This window comes from Manis pentadactyla, chromosome 14, assembly GCF_030020395.1.
Source record: "Manis pentadactyla isolate mManPen7 chromosome 14, mManPen7.hap1, whole genome shotgun sequence".
In the NCBI taxonomy this organism is placed as follows: Eukaryota; Metazoa; Chordata; class Mammalia; order Pholidota; family Manidae; genus Manis; species Manis pentadactyla.
Window position 1 is genome coordinate 63,413,076 of NC_080032.1, and position 19,694 is coordinate 63,432,769.

Below are 19,694 nucleotides of genomic sequence, written 5' to 3' on the forward strand. Positions count from 1 at the left end.
TGTGACGAGACAGCACACACTGTGTAACTGTCATTAAAAATACAGATGTGCTTAGGAGGGAAAGAGAGGCTGGAAGAAAACACAGCAATTGTCCATGTCGATTATAAATTTGGGGACTCTGCTGATTTTACTTTCTGCCTCATTGTTTTTTACATTGTCTGACTCTCGGTGTGCAAGTTCCACCTCTATTGATCATATAAAAATGTTTACAAAAGGAGAAAAAATGAGGTGGGGTCCTGGGCCAGCCATGGGCAGCCTGTGGCTTGGGTGTGGCTCAGTCCACACAAAGTAGGTGTCTGGTGATGGAGGCAGCCCTTGACTGTGGAATATCACTAATTCCTAGGATTATCAACCCTACTCACACTGGCAGGACTCTCTGAGTATATCCTCCTTTTTATGGGCCTAGAATCTCCATGTCATTAATGCCCTTGAAGTGAAGCTTTCATCAGCCACTTTACTATCCCCAAATTAGCTGAAGCCTGTTGTGAGATGATGTCATGTATTGATACTATAGTTTTAATCTAGGCTGAAAAGGTAAATCTGAACATTAAGGTGTAACTTTTAATTAACATTTCTAGGATTACTGGTGCATGCATAAGCCGTGTGGGGCACAGCTCCCTGCTGCTCTTACCAAGAGCCAGATCTATGCCCTGGTACCCAATAAAGAAGGGGCAGGGCAAGGTTGTCAGGTGCTGCCATTCTGCACATATCTGGAGGAAACAAGAGGCCGTGGTGAGCCACAACAGCGAGCAGCCCAGCCCCGTGGGCCTCAGATGACCAGCAGTGCCGAAACATCAGAACTCCGGCTCACTCCTCCTCTTGGGCTCAGCCTCCGGGCAACTTCCTTTCAGGCTTCGAGCTGGACTCTACTCAGGCTGACTGGGGGGAACAGGGGCCAGGTCCGGAGGAAGGGACTGTGCAAATGGTTTCTGGGCAGCAGGTGGGGCTGAGATGTGTAAAAGGCAATGATAAGTGATATCTTTTTTACCTTTGTTTCCAGCTATGCTTGAAAACTCGTTGCAGAGCCCTGGGAGGGTGCTGCCAACTGATGTCAGTGTTGCAGGGTATAACCTCTGGGCCATCTGGCTTTGTCATTAACTCATATACAGAATGGTAACCCCTCGCCTCCTGTGCCCTCACGTTTCCTGTCCCCCTACTTTATATTTTCCCACGGCCCCTACTACCATCTACAGTTCTATACTGTCTCTCCCCAGAACCTAAGCTCCAGGCAGCAAGGTCTCCTGTACTCTGCTGTGCCTCTTGTCTGACAACAAAGTCTGGCACATAGTAGGTGCTCACTATGTAGCAATGTGAAGGAAGAGAGAGAGAGAACCAAAGACAAGGAGAAGCATCTTTATAAAGAATGTTTCGATTCATTTTATTATTTTAAATCTGAACCTGCATAAAATGATGGTTAGTTTAGCTCTAAGCATCCATGTGGCATGAACTGGAGACAAGCTTGGGTTTGGGCCTCCGCCACTCTCCGCAGGGTGCAGTGGCCACAGCAAGCAGCCTGTTACTGAATTTGCATCCACTGAGGCTTTGACAGCCCCAGGGCCAAGCGACTCGGGGTGACGGTGGGTGGGCAGTGATCACTGGTGATGGGCCAAAACAGGGCGCTGCCGGCGCTCCCTCAGCCTGCAGTGTCCGCACTGAGCGTGCCGAGGGCACAGGGGAGGTGGTGGTGCCCGGGGCTCCAGGAGAACAGACCCCACTCTTCCCGTGATTGACTCAGAACGGGATAGCAATCCCCAAAAAGGATTCTGCTCAAAAGAGGACCTAACAGAAACTCACGCAGGAAGTTTCCGAGAAGCAGCCCCGTCTCTCTGCCTTCCTGCTCACTTGGATTTCTCCCTGCACGTAGCCCCTTCCCAAGGTCCCTGCACCGGGGCAGGGCTGGGCGCTGGGCGCTTGCTCACACGCTGGTGTGCTGGGACCCAGAGGACACGACACTGCCCGGCCGGCTACTGCCCGAGGCCGGTGAGCTGGCCGCCAGGCTCCGGCCGCCCTGAGTGCCCGCTCCCCCGCCCCTCTGGGCCGGCTCGTCCACCAGCCTGAGCTTCCCGTGTTCCTCCTTCAGGAAGAAGTCCACCAGCAAGCCCTTCTCCTTCTTGATCTGCTCACTGATGTCGGTGGGGATGTCTGGGATCATCCAGTCTACGAGGACGCTCAGGAACATCACGAGGTTCTGCCGAGAGCAGGAGAGGGGCTGAGGGGAGAGGCCCCCGCGCGCCCTGCCCTGCCGCAGCAGGGGCTCAGCGGGGCCTGCGGTGACGAGCACACACGGGGGCAGGAAGCCTCCGCGTGACTCCTGCTCCAACGCTCACTGGCGGGTGACCTTAGCCAAGAGCCTGACTGTGGGTGTTCCAGGCCCCCTGCTCCAGAGCTCCCTGCAAGGTCGCCACAAGGCCCACTGGCCTGTCCAGGGCTGTCACGGGACAGCTGCCCGTCTCTTCCTCCCAGCTGGCCCTCTGTCCTCTGTATCAGAATCGCGCCTTTGGTTTCTGCGCTGAACTCTGACCTCGGCCAACCCCACACTCACCGTATTCTGCTCGCTCTTCCATCCCCACCACCCTAGTTACACCAGCCAGCCTGGGACCCCTGCCTCCAGCTCTCCTGTATCCATTCTAAGGGTTTATGCGTCCATGTAATTGGTCTCCTTCTTCCCTCTGCTGAGCTACATCCTCGCCCACCCTGTAAACACAGGTAGGATGAGACCTGGGAGCATTTATAACCTGGCTTTTATAATTCCCATCAATCTCCCCAAGCCACCCTCAGCCCCACTCCGCCCAGCACACGCCTTCCATTGTGTTCTTCTCTGCTTGCCAACCTCTTGCTCCTGGGTCTCCTCCCAACTGAGGTCCAGAGGACAGCGCCTGAGCCAGAAGGAGAAAACCAGAGCACCGTGCCTTCCATGCCCTAAAGCCACTCCCAACTTGACCTTGAAGGCTGCGTGCTCCCGGGGGCTGGGGAACTTTGGGCACCAGCTGTTGCTCCCAGAGTCTCCTGCCCTGTGAGAGCTGCTTCTTCAAGTCATACTCTCTGTTTAAACCCGCTCCTTATGGTGTGAGTGTATGCCACACTGGCCCACGATGAAGTGGGTGGTGCCTGCAGCAGGCGCAGCAGGCGGACGTCTGAGCCATTTCTCAAATATATCGCCCCATCTCACACAGGAAGAATGGCATCTTCTTTAAGTGAAAGACTAGCTCACGGGCTTCGCCACTTCCTGGTCTGGGGTCCCGGGGCAGGATATTCTAGAGCCCTCCGGAGATCTGCCTTCAGGGAATACAAAGCCTGAGGGAGTGGCTGAGAAAAGGATCTGGGCTTGAAGGCAGGCGGGACCCGAGTGGGAACTGGGGGCCTCACAGTCGACCTCGGCAGTGCAACTGGAGCTGCGCCTATTGTTGGAGATAGGCATCACTGGGCTCCGGTTTGCTATTCATTTAGGACTGGCTGGATTGCTCTGGGGTCCTTCCGCCAGATGTCTCAGGGGCTGAAACAGCACTAACAAAGGAGGGAGCAGCCGAGAGCAGCAGAAGAAAGGTTCAGAGCTCCAGCTGCCTCGGGGGCTGCAGAGCCCAGGGGGTGCCTGTTTGTCTGCAGCAGAGCCGAGACTCTGGTTTCCACTGCATTTCCTACTTTCCTTTCTTGTCTTACGTTGAAATGGGAATCTATCTCCACCCTATAACTTACTCCACATCTGTCTTGTAATCTTACTCTGTGTCTTACTCTCTTTCTACAAATCCATCCATTAATGGAAGTGCTCTCAGGAGACCTTCCGGCCTCAGCCGGGGAAGGGAGCATTCATGTCTGCCGGCCACATGCGGAGGCCTCACTTCACCGAGCGCCTTGGAGGTGAGGGGCGGGCAAGGAGACGTGGCTGTCTTTGCCCCTGCAGCCTGGATTCTTTTTTGCTCTTCCTTATTGGGGCAACTCACCTGGAAGATTATGACGAAAGCCAGTCGGGCAGACAGAACAGACCAGTACTGTTTGGAAAACTCATATGGGTTGGGGGCCCATGGAGGTTCTCGGTAATCTTTAAACCTGTGTGTTAAAGAGAAATGTGGTGTGAGGACTGGGGGGAGATGGAAGGAACGGAGTGCTTCTCTGGGTGAAACCTCAAGGATTAATGCAGCAGACAAGCCCTTGGCTCTCAGACTTGGGAAATAGGGGTGTTTGGGAGGAATCTATGGCCCAACCCACAAGTCTTGATGGAATAACAGGACTCAAGTCCAGAAAACCCAGTGCCAGCCTAGAAATGTCTTTCTCCTACTCCTTCTCTAACATCCCCCTAAGCTTCCTCTGGTATCTGGATTCTCCTTCTAGAAGAGCCCAGGAATCATGAGAGGGGCTCAGAAAAATGGATCTTCCTTGGCTTCCACTAGCCTGTGGGCTCTAGAAGGGAGGCGAGATGCCCAGACACCTTGCACAGCTCTCCACAGCCAAAGGGATCAGTGAAGACGCAGGTGCCAGCAGACAGCTCCAGGCTTCATCCCCAGCTGGCTGCTCTGGGACTGGGGCCACAAAAGCGGGTGGCCTCACTTGATGGCTGCACCCTTGTCTCCAAAGGAAGACCGATTCAAGCCAACCTGAAGGGGTGGGGGGTGACAGTCAGGGTTGGTCAGTGTCCTCTTTTTCTGTGTTTATTATTATCCACATGGCTTAAGCAACAAAATGATAGTGCCTGACATGAGCTCAGGCCTGTCTCAGGCCCATGGGGAGGCCTAGGGCTTCTCCTCCTGTTGCCTTTCACCCCTATTCTGGGATGACTCATATTAAACATGGCTCATTTTCTCAGACTTACTTTTTTCTAAGCCTGGAAAAATGATTAAAGTTGGTACCAAAAGAATTATGACCCCACCACGGAATGGTTTTCTCTATGGAATTCAACAAATCTTTGATGCTTCATAAAAGCAAAAAAGAAGCCCTGGGCTGGAGGAAGGGGTTGGGTGGCATCAGGCCCCAAGTAAGGTACATGGGTGCTGAGAAAGGTGGGGGGACTCTGTCCCAGGAGGGGCCAAGAAGGAAAACAAACACATATTGAACAGGCAGAATGTATCAATCTCTGAGCAAGGGGGTTTTCTGGAAGTTTAATGTTCCAAACATTCTCAGGCAGGCATTGATACCCTATATAACTCAGAAGGAAACTGAGGCTGAGAGGGGTTCGACTACTTGGCCAAGTTCTTGTGGCCAGCAAGAGGTGCAGGCCAGGTAGAATTCAAGCCTGGCTGAATTCAGGCCTTTCCCCAGTCGTCACAGAATATCTCCCCAGCAGCTGCCATTTGGGGAGGGGGATTCAGAAATGGGTGCTCTCTGTTGATCCCCCTGCCCTGAATGAACCAGCCGCTCCAGAAGATTCACGTAAAAGCATGGTCGCTTCCAACTGCCCAAGGAGAGAGATGAAGAAAGAAGAGAAAAATACAAAGAGGAAGAGGCAAAGATAGCACACGAAAAGATAGAAGGCACAGTGGTAGAGGCAGCAACAGAAAGAGACAGACAGAGAAGTGGACACTAAGCATTTGTCTAGGGCTGGGCCAGAGGCCAGGAGCTGTCCCCTCCCCACCCAGTCCCCTTCTCCCAACAGCTGATCACAGCTGTTGCAGGCTTGGTTTGACATCCGGATGAAGAGCAAAGCTAACTGCAGCCCCAGCAAAACACCACGGGATTCATCACCTCCATCCATGGCTGAGGATAGAAACACAGCCAGCTCCAGATGACACTTGTGAATGGGAGAAAGGGGCAGCATGGCTAAATGAACAGGGACACCTTGGGGTAAGAACATGCTCAGGCTCACCTATGCTCCTGCTGCCCCCCGCCCCCTCCCACCGCCAGTGCCCATGCAAAAGGGAATTCAGCCTTGTCTTCTCAAGACCTCTGGGGAGGGGTACACACACACACTTGCTCATTCCTGGCAGTGGAGAAACCCTTCCCCAGGTCCAGTGCAACCCCCCGGGCAGCAACCAAAGTCTGTCTATCTTATTCTCCAGCTGCATCTACGATGGAGCAGCTGCTCACTGACCTCGGTATGAGAGCCATTGCTCACTCCTCTTTTTTCCAGTCTAAAAAGAATCCATAAATAATCCAATTCTGATCCCACCTCTGGTACTAATTCACCAGAACTTTTGGAAATGTTACTTTGCCCTCCCTGAGAGTCCGAAACATTTTGAATCTAATAGGTGCATCCATCTAATCAAGGATCTGGGGAAAGATTAACACACAGATACCTCCAGAAAGCTGTGCTTGAAAATGCCTCTCTGCCATGGGCTAAGTCTGTTACAACTACAGACAAGCTATCCACAAAAAACAAGACACAATTTAATGAATGATGCCTCTGCTCTTATTTCTCTTTCTAAAGTGGACTTTTAAAAAACTTTGACTCACGGCAGTAAGGAATTCATTTTACATTAATATACACATAAATATATGTCAATGAAATAAAAATTATACAAAACGTATTTTTCCTGCTGTGCACAATGCACTGATATTTTCTATTCTATTTTATTCTATTCTATCCTACTCTATTCCATTCAAATTCCATTCATTTTATCCTATTCTGTTCTTTAAAATACTGATCATGACCCACTAAAGTGATTTCATAACCCACTAATAAACAATGACTCGTAGTTCTAAAAACATTAATTCCCGTTAAGTCTCTGTCATCAGGTAAATGATTGGTTGTTTACATTCCAATACAAGTTCAAATTTCATAATCTAAAAAAAAAATCATCCTAAGAAGTCAAGCTTATCAAATGTTTCCACTGAGTAACTGACAACACAAATTAAACAGAGATAATTAGCTTGAAGACTAGTAATGCCCACAAAAGACAGAGTGGCTAATAGACTTAATTGTGTCTGCATGGTGACAGTGGTCTGTTTTGTCTGTTTTGTTTTAAGCCCAGTGCATAGAGTTGGCAAACGCATGGGCTCTGGAGTCAGCGAAGGGTTTGATGCCACCTCCACCACTGTAGTTCTATGTCCTCTAGAAAGTCACACAGCGTTCTGGCAGCCGAGATCCCAGTCCATGAAATGGGCCTCCACGCCCCACCTCCCAGAGTTGTAAGGAAGATGAAATGGCAATGAAGAGCACTCAGCACACAGATGTACCTGATCCATCAGGTACAGAACCAGTAAGGAGGCGCTAGGCTTCCTTCTTTGACTGAGGGTAACAGGAAACACACCTCTCCTGTCAAAATAGGACAGAGCACATAGCCCCTGCTCCCATCCCTCCTGGCCTTCCAGGAGGACCTCTGAGCACTGAAGCCCTCAACTTACCCATAATGCTGATATGAACCAAAAAGGGCCAGCCAAAGCCACAGCCACAAGGGGCTTCTCTCGGGATCTACTTCCAGGAAGGTGGCACAAAACAGGACACCTCAGGCTGGTGGGAAGTGGCACTTCTGCCCACTCCTGTCGGCTCAAATGCTCTCTAAAACCAGACCCTTTCCAGGGGCGAGGGAGCGTGGCTCTCCCAGAGCCCTCCAGAGTGGCCAAGCACTCAGCGAATCCCCACAACTGGCCACCCCCTGCATCTGCTGGCTGGGATCTAAGCTCGCAGCCGTAATATTATGAGCTGCTCACTCCTAGATCTCACCCCTCCAAGGCTGCCTTTATTTACTTTGAGCCTTAACATTGAGTATTCCCTTGAGTCTTCTGATAAGGAGAGCCTTGCCGTAATGAAACGGTGAGATGGTCTAAAAAGGAAGCATGCATTTGTGGTGGTTATGCTGCTTTCTAACTGAAAGGCCCTGAGGAAGCAGGCTCACATCTCTGAACTTCAGGCTTTTAATCCATAAAGTAGAGCAAATAAAATATGTGTCTCAGTGCTGCGCGCACCCCACCATGAATACATGACCACGCGCACACAAGCATGTGTGTGTGTGCATTGAATGTTAAAGAAACACAGTGAAAATTAAATAAAAGGACACATGTGCATGTGATATCTGGAGGCTTCCACAGAAAATGGGCACAAAGATTTCTTCAGGGAGAGAATAACACCAATCAGGGCTAAGAATCTTTCCCTTTCCTTTTATATACACAAATGTGTATACAAAATCACTTTCATAAGAAAAAAAGTTCATGGATTCAAAAGAAGAAGGCAATTAATGGAAGTATGCAGCTCACCCAAACACATTTTTATACGAAGCTTTCAGGAGCAAAGCTATAGAGAAAGACTCTCATGCAATAAGTGAAACTGGTACAAGAATCAAACATTATAACTTTAAAATTACATTAATATTTTATGTAGATTATCCTAACACTATGAAAAATGACATTTACTGATCTGAATGTATACATTACCTAAGGAAATAAGGCTGCCATTAACTCAACTGTATTTCATTTTTATAAAACAAACCCATAAAACAATACCTGAAGGGTTCTTTCTATAAGTTCATTAATGTTGATGTGCAGAAAAATGCCTTAGCAAGAATCACACAAGTGTATCGCCATGGCTACTGCTCGGAAGATGCCTAGGATTGAGCAGGGTGGAGGGTGGAGGTGGAGCAGAGTGGGAGATGTTGCCTGTAATGTTTAGAATGCTTATAGGAATAGATTAATATATTACATGAATCATTAAACATTAATTTTTTTTAATGAAGCAGAAAAGAATCTTTGGGGATTATTGATCCAAGTCCCTGTTTTTACAGAGGGAGAAACTGAGGCACGGGCAGGGAGGAGAGACTCCTGGCTCAGATGCCCCCTGCATCCTCTCTTGCAGGGACAGTGACATCTACCACAACACATCACAGTAAAACATCCCGGGGGGCAGGAAGGGTGCCCAGTAAGAACCTGAGGCGCTGGTCATCGACGATCAGTAACAGCTCCTTTAAATGAGGTTTTAGTTACATTATGAATCAGTTCATAAATTCATTTCTCAACTCCAAACAACGATATGTTAAAAAAAATTTTAACAGTCACAATGGAAATATCATATTAATGCTGAACACAGTGACATACAATATTTTCATGCCATCTGAGCTACTTAAAACTGCCTTCTGAAATTGGCCTTTAGCAAAGTGAAAGAGCACAAGCAATTTGGAACTAATGAGAACCATGTTAATCACGTGGCAGATAAAGATCGGAGGAAAGGCAACGCCGGGGAAAGCTGACTCTCCCAGTGGTTTCTGCGAGGAACAGAGAGGCAGCCATGGACCGCAAGGGAACCTGCCTCTTCTTAGTCTTTTCGCAGGACCTGGGGATATGAAAGACCTCAGGCCTTGAAGAACCTGGCAGGAGCCACCCAAGCTTGCAGTTTCTGGGTGCTCAGCACCTCCAGACAGGCCCACTGGGCTGACCAGGCTCAAGGAAGCTCCTCGAGCTCTGGGACCCAGATCCCTGGCCAGGCCTGTCCTGCTGACTTCTCTCTCCCTTCCAGCTGAACCAGAAGCCTGAGCCGCCATCCATCCAGCAGAACACAGTGGCCCTTCGACCCTGTCAAATGGCCACTAATCATGCCTGCAGATTGACGTCACAGGACTGTTTACGGAGCGGCCCTGCCGGAGCAGTTAGATGGCTGAGGCCAACGTCGCTCCAAAAATGCTGGGAATGCATCTCAAATGGGCAGCTGGAGACTTGTCCTAACTTTTATTGCTATTTTTAAGATACCTCTATCCCTGGCGAGGCCGGATTGGAGCCCGAGACCTTGGTTTTATTTGACCGCATTTATCTCCAGAGGTCACTGAAAGCTAAGAATAAGAAGGGTCATCGAGTTCCCAACATTATTTGCCAGAAAACCAGGGTAAACTTCTCGTTTCCCACCACGGAAGCAGTTTTAAACACTGGTTTGGGGACTAGCTATAATTCTCTGTTTCTCACAAGCTCTCTCTTTTCTCCATTTCTTTTTCTTATAGCCACTGACAATTCCTGCCATACAAAGGTATCAGTAGGTTATGCCTCCACTTCCTGAATCTCCAGAGAATTTGCTGAGAGAGACAAGTTCACATGGTATGCAGGGAGTGGGACCCACCTGAGGTAGAAACTTACAGCAGCAACTCCTATCCATCTAGGAAAGGTGGCCCCCAAACAGCTCCTGTGCTGTACATTATATTTACAAATATGTCAACCCTGTTTGCTAGACACCTGCTTACACCTGAGAGTAGAGCATCTTTGTATCGGCAGAGAAAACACCAGTGAAGTCTGATCTCATGACCGCTCCCTTAACTCTGCAGTGGCTCCCCATCCCCTGAGAGGGAGTCCACACCCTCCACGTGACCCACATGCTCATCGTGGTCTTGCTTTTGTTTTCTCTTCCATCCTCATCCTTCATGTTATCTGCTCACTCCAGCTCCAACCACTGAACACCAAGCAGCACCCCTGCTACCCAGGACACACAGCTGCATGGTCTCCTTCCTCAGGGCCCCCATCCCCCCTGCTGTTACCCTACCGTATATTATTAAACCTGTATTTTAATTGCTTTTTAACATGCTCATGTCCTCCATGTAGACACCTTGAGGGAGGCACTGTGTCCTGTTCCCTATTATGTAACCAATGACACACTTATCATAAGGCCTGAAAAACAGTTGCACGATGAATCTATAATCCTCACTGGTACTGAGTAAAGAAAAAAATGATGGATGCTCCAAAATCATTTTGATTTGATCCTGGAATGATCTATTTTCTACAGATAAAAGTTCTTGGCTAAAATACAGACTGCCCTTCCCACACATGCGCCCAATGTTAATCCTGCCCCCTTAGAGGCAGAGTGTTGTAAAAATTGGCCACAAATAAGCCATAGTCTCATCAAGTGCATGGGAACAAGGGAGAAAAACCATCACAGATGGCTGGAAAGTCCAGTGGCTCTCAAGTCTTACACACCAAAGCACAATCTGCTCCATGGGCACTAATAATCCCAGTATCCTGGGCATCTATTGTTTTGGCTGAGTTGTATCCATTCATTTTGACTCCTCACTAGGGAACTACCTCTTACTCTGAGATCATGTGCTTCAGCTGGAGATGATTTCACCCCTAATCCTCAACCCCAATGGCTCCAAAGGCCATGGAAAGCATCACATTCCTCTGGCTACATACTGAGCCTAGCTAAAGAGCTGCAATGACACTTTTGCTGGGATCACTGGGAAAGAGGGATGGGCTCTTCTCCCACTGGGCCTGGACCCAGTATGAGCTGGCCTGTAGCTGCTGGCAGTCATATGGAACTGACTGCAGTGGGGCTGGGAGATGGAGAAAGATTTGGTTTCGGCAGACTTGGTCGGTCAAGTCTTGCCTAAAATGAGGAATACCCTCAACTTTCAATATGGGGGCCATTAAAGTCCTTTTATGTTTAAGCCACTGATGTATCTGGAAAGCATATTCATAGTGTTACTGTCAGGAGCAAGGGCTGAGCCTCTTGATGCTCTGGTTAGACATGGGCTTCTTGATGAACTAAAGAAACAGCATTAGCCTTGCTTCCCCACATGGGATTTGAAGCTTGCATTCTTGAATAGATGTGAGTTTTATTTCAGGATCTGTCACTAGAAATCTCTGCTATCTTGGAGAACTCTTCAATTTTCTAAGCCTCAGTTTCTCTTCATGTAGATTGAGGAGTTTCAACAAGGTGATTTCTACACCTTCTAGTTATAAAAATAATTTTGTGATTCTGACTTTTCAGTGCCTATTTAATACAGACGTGTTGAGTGACTTCAACGTTGCTGAAGCAGATCCAGATGCCACCAGAGAAGGCCTCCGACTGGTACAGTCCCTCTGTACAGTGGGACTGCCTTTTGGATCTGCAGAGCAAAATCCAGCACCATGGACAGACAGCCTGGTATGCCAGACATACAGAGGAGTGGCCCCAGGCCACACATAGTAGAATAGCAAATCTGCCTACATATGACTTATGTCCAAGAGTTGAACTCTTTACAGCTCCAAATGTGAAAACACCAGAAACATCTAGGCTGATATAAATCAGTACCTGAGAATAAATCCACTCATCTCTTCTTCAACCTGGTCCCTGATTCTGAGTCTTTTCTTGGTTGGCTAGGGTTGAACCCTAAAGTTATTGCTTATGGGGCCAGAATATCCTATTTAAGTCACAAATTGGCAAGGCTGTTTAACTCCCGACCTGGGTTGGGAAGACCAGTTAGTTTTCTCTCTTTTATGGCCTCAGACAGTGAATCTGAGAACCTAAGCAGCCATCTTACAAATGCCTGACCCTGGGTACCAAGGTGTCCTGAGCAGGAAACTATGTAGACGTACCCAGGGTCATCGCTGCTGCAAACACAGTTAAAACACTGCTTCGTCAATGGAGGCATCAACAGCTTTTACATCAGATACTACCGGCGATGGGCCAAGAAAGCCCTACATTGGTCCCTCAATATCTTTTCCTATTCTTTTTGGGTTTTGGTGTAATTACTGCTCTAATTTTTAAATACATGAGGTGTGATCTTTGGGCAAGTCCTTTATATGACTATCATTTAACCAGGGTATTAAAGGGTTGAAGGATCTATTCCCCTCTGCTCCTCTCTTTATTTTCCCTTCTTGGGTAAATAGTGCAGAGTTCTCTGTTGCTTGGCTTCACTGATTCCTGAGTGGATGGTTTTCAATCACGCCTCTAGCCAGGACCTCTCCAGAATTCTAGATTAGAGTGTTGGAGAATTAGGTGGAAGCTGCCCCTTAGATTTCCTACCAGCATTGTAAATGCGACCTGGTTGACATGAAATTCATCATACATACCATAAAATTAGATGCTCTTAACATCTTCCTCATCCAATCCCTCAATCTCCCAGTCCTCTGACATCAGCCCAAACTTTGGAGATATCTTTGGCTCAGATGCCCTTCTATGTCTCTTGTCACCAACTCTGTAATATATTAAACAGCTCACCTTCCCCCTTCTTATTCCTCCCACCACTCTGGTCTGTGCCCATCATCGTTCGTGTCTGAATGAAACAGCAGCTCAGCTGCCCTCCCTGAGTTCCCCCAATTCTAGTCTGTCTTCCTCTCTGAGACCAGATTAATTTTCCTAAGCCTACACTATCCTGTCTTTCCTTGGCACTAAAAAGGTTGGTAACTTCCTATTCTATCACATTAAAATTTCTGTAAGATTTCCCATTATCTGCTTCATCCTACTTACTCAAACTCAACAATGTATTTTGGCTCATTCTAGGCATTTCTGTATATACTGCATTCACCGTAGCATTTCCTATTACTATCTCCCAAACACTCTCCTTCCTAATTATATGACCCAGTCAGTCCCTTCATGTTTATCTAATACCCAAATTCATCCTCACCCCTATGACCTTGCTCAGGCTGACTCCCCATGTAAGATCCTCTCTCTTTCTGTCCTACAAGTCCTTGTGGCCCCTTCAGGAAACCTACTCTTTCCATCTAGCCCCACTGAACTCACTCTTTTCTGTCCATACTAGATACAATCACTGAAAAACCAGCTATGTCCCATCCATTCTGCTTGTTTTCTTCCACCCAGACCATAAACCCCTTAATGGGAAGGAAGAGGCTACATACTTTTTTGTCTGCTCCATAGTATCCAGCAAAAGACACTCAATAAATATTTGTTGCTTCACTGAAACTGATTTATGTGATCCAGGGGCTTGGGGGCAGGAGAAAGAGGGAATGGAGGATGATACAATTCTCAATCATCCAAATAATTCCTTGGATCTGCCACTTCCGGTCCTCCACTGCCCTCCTCCTCCCGATTACTTTACCTGCAGAACTGAACCTCCTGGTCAAACTGTGAGTTTTCTGGCTGCGTTCCCTCCTTCAGCTGGCTGACATTGAAAAAGGAGAGGGTGTGGTTGACAAAGCCATGCAGGGTCCCGTTGTGACTATAGGAGTACTGGTACACGAGGCGGGGGATGAAGTCGGAGGTGACAGCAATGACAAAAGCCTGGGGGACAGAACCACAAGCATGTGAGGAGTGGTCAGGATGGCTGCAGTCCAGGTGGCACAGCACCCATCTGGCTGACAGACTGTCCCCTTTTACGCTCCCCAGCCAGAAGTGCTGCTCTGGCTCTGACAGAAATCCTTATCGCTGAGCTCCTCCAGTTGACGGGTCTGGTTTTTCCATCTTTGATATGTGTAAGTCAGTCCACAAGATAGCGGCTGTCAAGTGAGTGAATTTCAACCACTATAGCAAAGGATGCTAAGTCAGTGAGCACCACTTGGTGCTGGAGGGAATAAATCACCTCTGACATATCTGAATTGACGCTGGTATTGGCCAAGCCAAAGCAGAATAGAAGATTTTCTGAGAAAATTAGCAATAGCGATAAGAGTGTCACATAAGTGCCATGGGCAAGACACAGAACACCCATGTACATCAGCCCCTGGAAGGCCAGGAACACCAAGGATATGGTTCCACGGTTCCCTCCATTTGGCCATCATCTCTTGGTGCTTTTAAACACCTCAGGTAATAGAAGTTGTTCTTTCATGCATTGTTCTTAGGAAAAGTAAGACATAGAGGGGGAAGGATGGGGTCCTGCTTGCACATACCCATATCTAAGTGCTCTATAAATGTCTACAGAGCAAGCCAAACAACAAATGAATGATCGTATGTTTGAATGTGGAGGTACTTTCTGCAAAGAAAACCTTAAATCTTTTTGGCATGTGTTTATACTGTATTGTGCACCGATAATTAAAGCCCTTTTTAAAAATGTAGTTTAGGTATTGTTTTCTAAATGTATATGTGAGTGTGGATGGCCGTACCATATTTGAGAATGAGTAACGTTCTTATACCCATCATACCTACCACTTACTGAGCACTTGCTCTATGTCCTTTCATCAACCCATTTGATTTCCAGAATGTTCCCACTTGGTGGGTGCTCTTACTCTCTCCCCTTATTGTAGATAAGTAAGAAGTCTCAGAGAGGCTAGGAAAGTAACACTTCCTGTCATTCACAGATGGAAAGTGCTTAGGATTTGGGACCTCTTTTCTAGTAGCCAGAACTCCAAAGGAGCTACTCATCTATTTTCCACATCACTCCTTATTTCTCAGGCTCAAAATGTGTGCTTCCTCCATCAAACAGTCAAAATGCAATGGGCTGGTTCTCTCTCCCTCTCCTCACATGTCTCCAGGCATTTTGTGTGTTCTTATTAGGGAACCAGGTCACAGCCAGAATCGATGTTTCTTTCCCAAGGGAAAAACAGGCTGTGGCTTTTTTGGTATGCACTGAGCTAGCTGATAATTCCCTGGGAGATGGAAGAGGAGGTCCTGCCCGGCCACCGTCTGTACAGAAGGAAAAAGCAAAAGGAGCCACTGGCTCGAGCCCAGCAGAATTCCCTCTGAAATGTGGACACGTCTGGCAAGGCAGTTCAGGAACTCGCAACAGGGAGCACACCTCTTCTTCCATGTCCCAGTTTAGCCTATGCAGTACCAGCATTCATGGGGATAATTAAGACTTTGCAATGACAACTGGAGGAATCGTAATTAGGAATCATGGCCTTGGCAATGCTCCAGGTGTTGTTTAGCTCAGAAGTAAAAAAAAGAAAGGAAAGAGATGGACAGATAATGTGGAATTCTTTCCTCATTATTCTTGGCTCGGAGCAAAGATCTGATTTTGACTCTTAAGGCCAAGGTATGCATTCCGGTGGATAATTACTTTTCTTTCTCTTGGTAAAATGAACTGTACAGCACTGGCGACAGCAGGATGACTCGGAAGGCGTGTGTGCACTATAAACCAGGGGCTGCCTTAAGTAAAGACGGCCCCCCACATGGAAAAGGCTGGGATGTAAAAGGGTTGGCTTCCTGCTCTGAAGACCTCAGCAACGCTGGCAAGCCCTCCCCACAGAGCTAGGGTGTCACGAAAGGAAGCACTCACGTTGATGATGACAGAGAACTTGCCGATTCCCGAGAGAATGTCAAACCAAATCCCTGTAAGACAGAAAGAAGGCGCCCGGCTCACTCCTGCCAGCAGCCCGGGAAGGACAATGTGCTGCTCAGGGTGATGCTTTGCAGGCCGGTTACCAGTGGGAGTTTGCCAGGCCCCCCCAGAAACAGGCTTATCTGCAAAGGCCTAGGTGCCCCCTTGTCTGGAAACCAGGGTGACGAGTGGGGTGTGTGTCCTGGGCCTCCTGCACCTTAAGATGTGAGGATGAGGAGCCCAAGAGGGGAGAGGCAGGGGTTCCCCAGCCCTCTGGATCCCTGACACAGTGCGAGGGCAGCAGCGGAGGGATGGGGGCGAGGGGGGGCGGCCACGGGGAGGGAGGCGCGTGGGGTGGGAGTGGCCCCACCCTGCCTCGGCGCAGGGACGCACCGATGTCTTTGGTTCTCACGGCGTCCGGCCGCCTCAGCTCCGTGACGAACTTCTTCGCGTCAAGCCGCACTTCGATGACGTTGTTGAGGAGGGCGAACACAGGTGCCAGGGGGAAGGAGGCCACAAAGAGGGTGACAAACCCGAACTGGATGACTGGAGGGAGAGAACAGCTTGAGACGCTTCGCAGGGAAGAAGCAGGGTTAGGTAACATTTCTGTTTCTGGCAGCAAAGGCCCCTCGTCTCTCCTTCTGGGGGTCGCTCTGCACCGCGGCCTCCTGGACTCCCTGTCCCCCTGCCCCCCAAGCCTCGGGATTTCTCCCTCAGGGCCTGCATCCCGTAGGAGCCAAGCTCCGTATCAGGGCTCAGTGAGGTGACACAGAGAAGGAACAGTCTGGCCTCTTTCCTTTCCGTCGCCCTTTATCTCCAGTCACTCATCCTGGTCGTTGAACTCAGAGAGCAACACACTTTTTCAGCAGAGATCCAGATAGGAAATATTTTTGTATTTGCAGGCCTTACGGTCTTGTCACAGCGACTGAGCTCTGCCACTGTAGAGTGTAAGCAGCTATAGCCAAAACATAGGCAAATGGGCTTGGTTGTGTTCCAATAAAACTTTATTCACAAAGGCAGTAAATGAAGGGGGCTGGATTGGGTCTGTGGGCCATAGTTTGCCAACCCTTGATGTAACTTAAAAAAAAAATCTCCCAAATTTTGTCTCTTCGTTCCATACCATAGTCACTGCCTTTATTTAGGAATAAATTTATTTATTCACTCATTACACATATACGAGAGCTCACTGAACATCAGGCACTGGGCTAGGTATTTAAGGAGTTAAAGGTCTGGTCCTGCCTTCGAGGAGCTGAGCATAAAGTGGAACAGAGAACTGTGCATGAAGATGTGCAACAACATTTATGTGTGCCAAGAAAGAAAAGAGAGAGAAAAGAGTGTACCAGAGATAGCAGAGACCCAAAGGAGGGAGCTGCACACCTGCTCAGGCTGGGGACTGAGGAAAGTCTCCATATACGACTCCTCAGCTCAGTTTTGAAAGAAGGACCTGTCACTCCAGGAAGACTGGACCAACAGGAGCATCCAAGCCACGGAGGCAGTGTGCCGGTCCACTGGCTGTAAGGCGTCAGGCCCGCATCGTGCTACCTGGGCAACTGCGGCAGCTCCCAGCTGGTGCTCTTGCCACCAGCCTCCCCAGGCTTCTGCAGTCTGGGCAGCCCCGAAGCCCTCCGAATCGGTCCCGTTAATTACCTGCTCATAAAAATCTCTGTTGATGCAGCGGACTTTCAGAGCCCAAGAATGGATAACAGTTACCAAAGGGACGGGACTGGGGAGGATGGGTGGGAAGGGAGGGAGAAGGGGAAAAGGGGGCATTACGATGAGCAGACATAATGTAGCAGTGCGTGGGGTGGGGGGGAAGGCAGTACAGCACAGAGAAGACAAGTAGTGACTCTATAGCATCTTACTTCGCTGATGGACAGTGACTGTAATGGGATATGTGAAGGGGACTTGATAATAGGGGGAGTCTAGTAACCATAATGTTCAAGTAATTGTACATTAATGATAACAAAATAAATAAATAAATAAATAAATAAAAATCTCTGTTGACTCCTTTGTTTACCAAATATAATCCAAATTCCTTCTCTTGGGATACAGGTCATTTATAATCTGCTCCCAACCTGCCTCTCTAGCTACACCTCCTAACATCTCTCCCAGACCAGAGTGCGTCTCCCTTGTAGCACTCTGAACTCCTCAGCTCTCCCTGAGTTTTCGCTGAACTGGTTAGGTTCTCCCATTCATTTGTGTACAGTACTCCTTTCTGGTTAGAAAACTGCTGTGCATCCCCAAGATCATCACATGCCATCTCCTTGGGGCAGCCCATTACCCCTTCCTCCACCTCCCCCTGCCCGCGGTGCATGCCTGGGACAGTCATCAGGTATGCCGTTGTGACTTATCCGTTCACATGTCTTTATTTCCCTCTAGACAGGCAGGGGCCCTATCTATTCTAGGGGTTCAGGACATATTTGCTGATACAAACACAGTCCTGAGTCCCAGGAAAGTCAGTCTAATAGGACTTCCCTACATGCTAAAGGCAAGTTATTTAACTTCTCTGTGTTGCAGTTACATCAACTGTAAATTGAGAATAATAATCATACCCTCCTAGGTTATTATCAGGTCAATGATACATAATCAAAGTGCTTAGAACAAGGTCTGCCACTTAGCAACTGCTCAATATGCTACCTGTTACGTGTATCTTTACTCTTATTGGAATGTCAACACTCACAGATGGCTGCAATAGGTACTGCATACTTACATGCTAAATAGACACAAACTTAAGGTGTAAGCCCTGAATGAGAGTCAGGAGGCCTGACCTCTAGCCCTGGAGTTTCTCACTAGCCTGTGTCCTTGGGCAATTCTCTTTTCCAATGGGCTTCTGCAGCCTCATTGGTAAGTTAAAGACACTGGTTTACATTCCCTTCAGGTCTGATTTGCTGTGATGCTATGATTCTCATTCTCTTGGACAAGCTTCACAATTCTAAGATATCCAAATAAAGAATGAAAACCCAGGATCCAGACTAATAAAATAATAAAATAATAAATGTTCACAGATGGATAAGCATAAGCACAGAAATTTCAAGAAGACCATGCATGAAATGTTCCCCAGCACCAATGCCCCTGATTTGGCAGTGTGCTTGGCCCTCAGTTGTAGGTTATTGTCTTGCGGGTACCCTCTCACTGCCCTGGTGCTCGGTGCCCAGTGGATTTAGGCCCTAGCAGCCCCCAGATGCCAGCTGGTGTCAGGACACACCAGAAGGAGTGGATCTGTCAAGGTCAGACCCTTGAAATGGCTGCCTGTCTAGTTGGCTTGCCAGGGGGACTGGGGTTAGAGGAGGGGAGGAGAAATCTGCAGAAGTGAGTTCTGGGAGTCAGTTCAGAACGCAGGGTCTATCGCATCCCTTAACTGAGGTTTTGCTGAGGAATTCACTTTAGAGCTGGGGGCGGGGGTGAGAGCAGAGAGGGCAGAGGGGGATGCGCTTAGCAAGGAAACAAAATAAAGGTTAGCCTAGTTTTCTAAAGGCTGTGAACTGCATGCTTGTATTTAGGTATAGATACGAATATCTGTATTTATGCAGTTCTAAGTCCATCTTCTTGATTCTAATGAGCTCAATTCTACAGGGCAAATATTCTTATAAGTGACTTCCTTCAGCATAACTGTGTAAGCTCCCAAAGGCCCAACAAGGGCTCGGCAGAGAGCCTGATTGGGGAGGAAGGAGCAGGTTACTTCTGAGTGTCTGCAAATGTCATCAGCAGCCCCTCCCCAGGCTTCTGCCAAGGGCACTCAGAAATCCAACGTCCTTCTAGGATTATAGAAAAAGTAGGGCTCTCCACTGACACTCCTTTCTCCCACATGACCCCAGACACAGACATGAACCCTCTCCTCCCAGAATGCCCTGATGGTTTGCATCTTTATCTCCACAATCTCTCCTGACGTGG

General features: G+C 48.4%; 1 protein-coding gene across 2 annotated transcripts in view; it reads right to left on the minus strand.

Moving 5' to 3' along the window:
• Window positions 1-1,365: 1,365 nt before the first annotated feature.
• The window catches only part of ANO2 (anoctamin 2), a 283,607-nt gene continuing 265,278 nt past the window's right edge, over window positions 1,366-19,694 (minus strand). Inside the window, exons 19-23 of one of the 2 annotated variants that reach the window (XM_057491702.1) lie at window positions 16,197-16,349; window positions 15,762-15,814; window positions 13,653-13,834; window positions 3,939-4,044; window positions 1,366-2,188 (exon numbers count right to left, since the gene is read on the minus strand). In XM_057491702.1, coding sequence (XP_057347685.1) covers window positions 1,916-2,188; window positions 3,939-4,044; window positions 13,653-13,834; window positions 15,762-15,814; window positions 16,197-16,349 — 767 coding nt within the window. In that variant the 3' untranslated portion in view covers window positions 1,366-1,915. Of the gene's footprint in view, window positions 2,189-3,938; window positions 4,045-8,473; window positions 8,823-13,652; window positions 13,835-15,761; window positions 15,815-16,196; window positions 16,350-19,694 lie in introns of those variants that run through there. The other variant, XM_057491703.1, reaches the window with a different exon arrangement.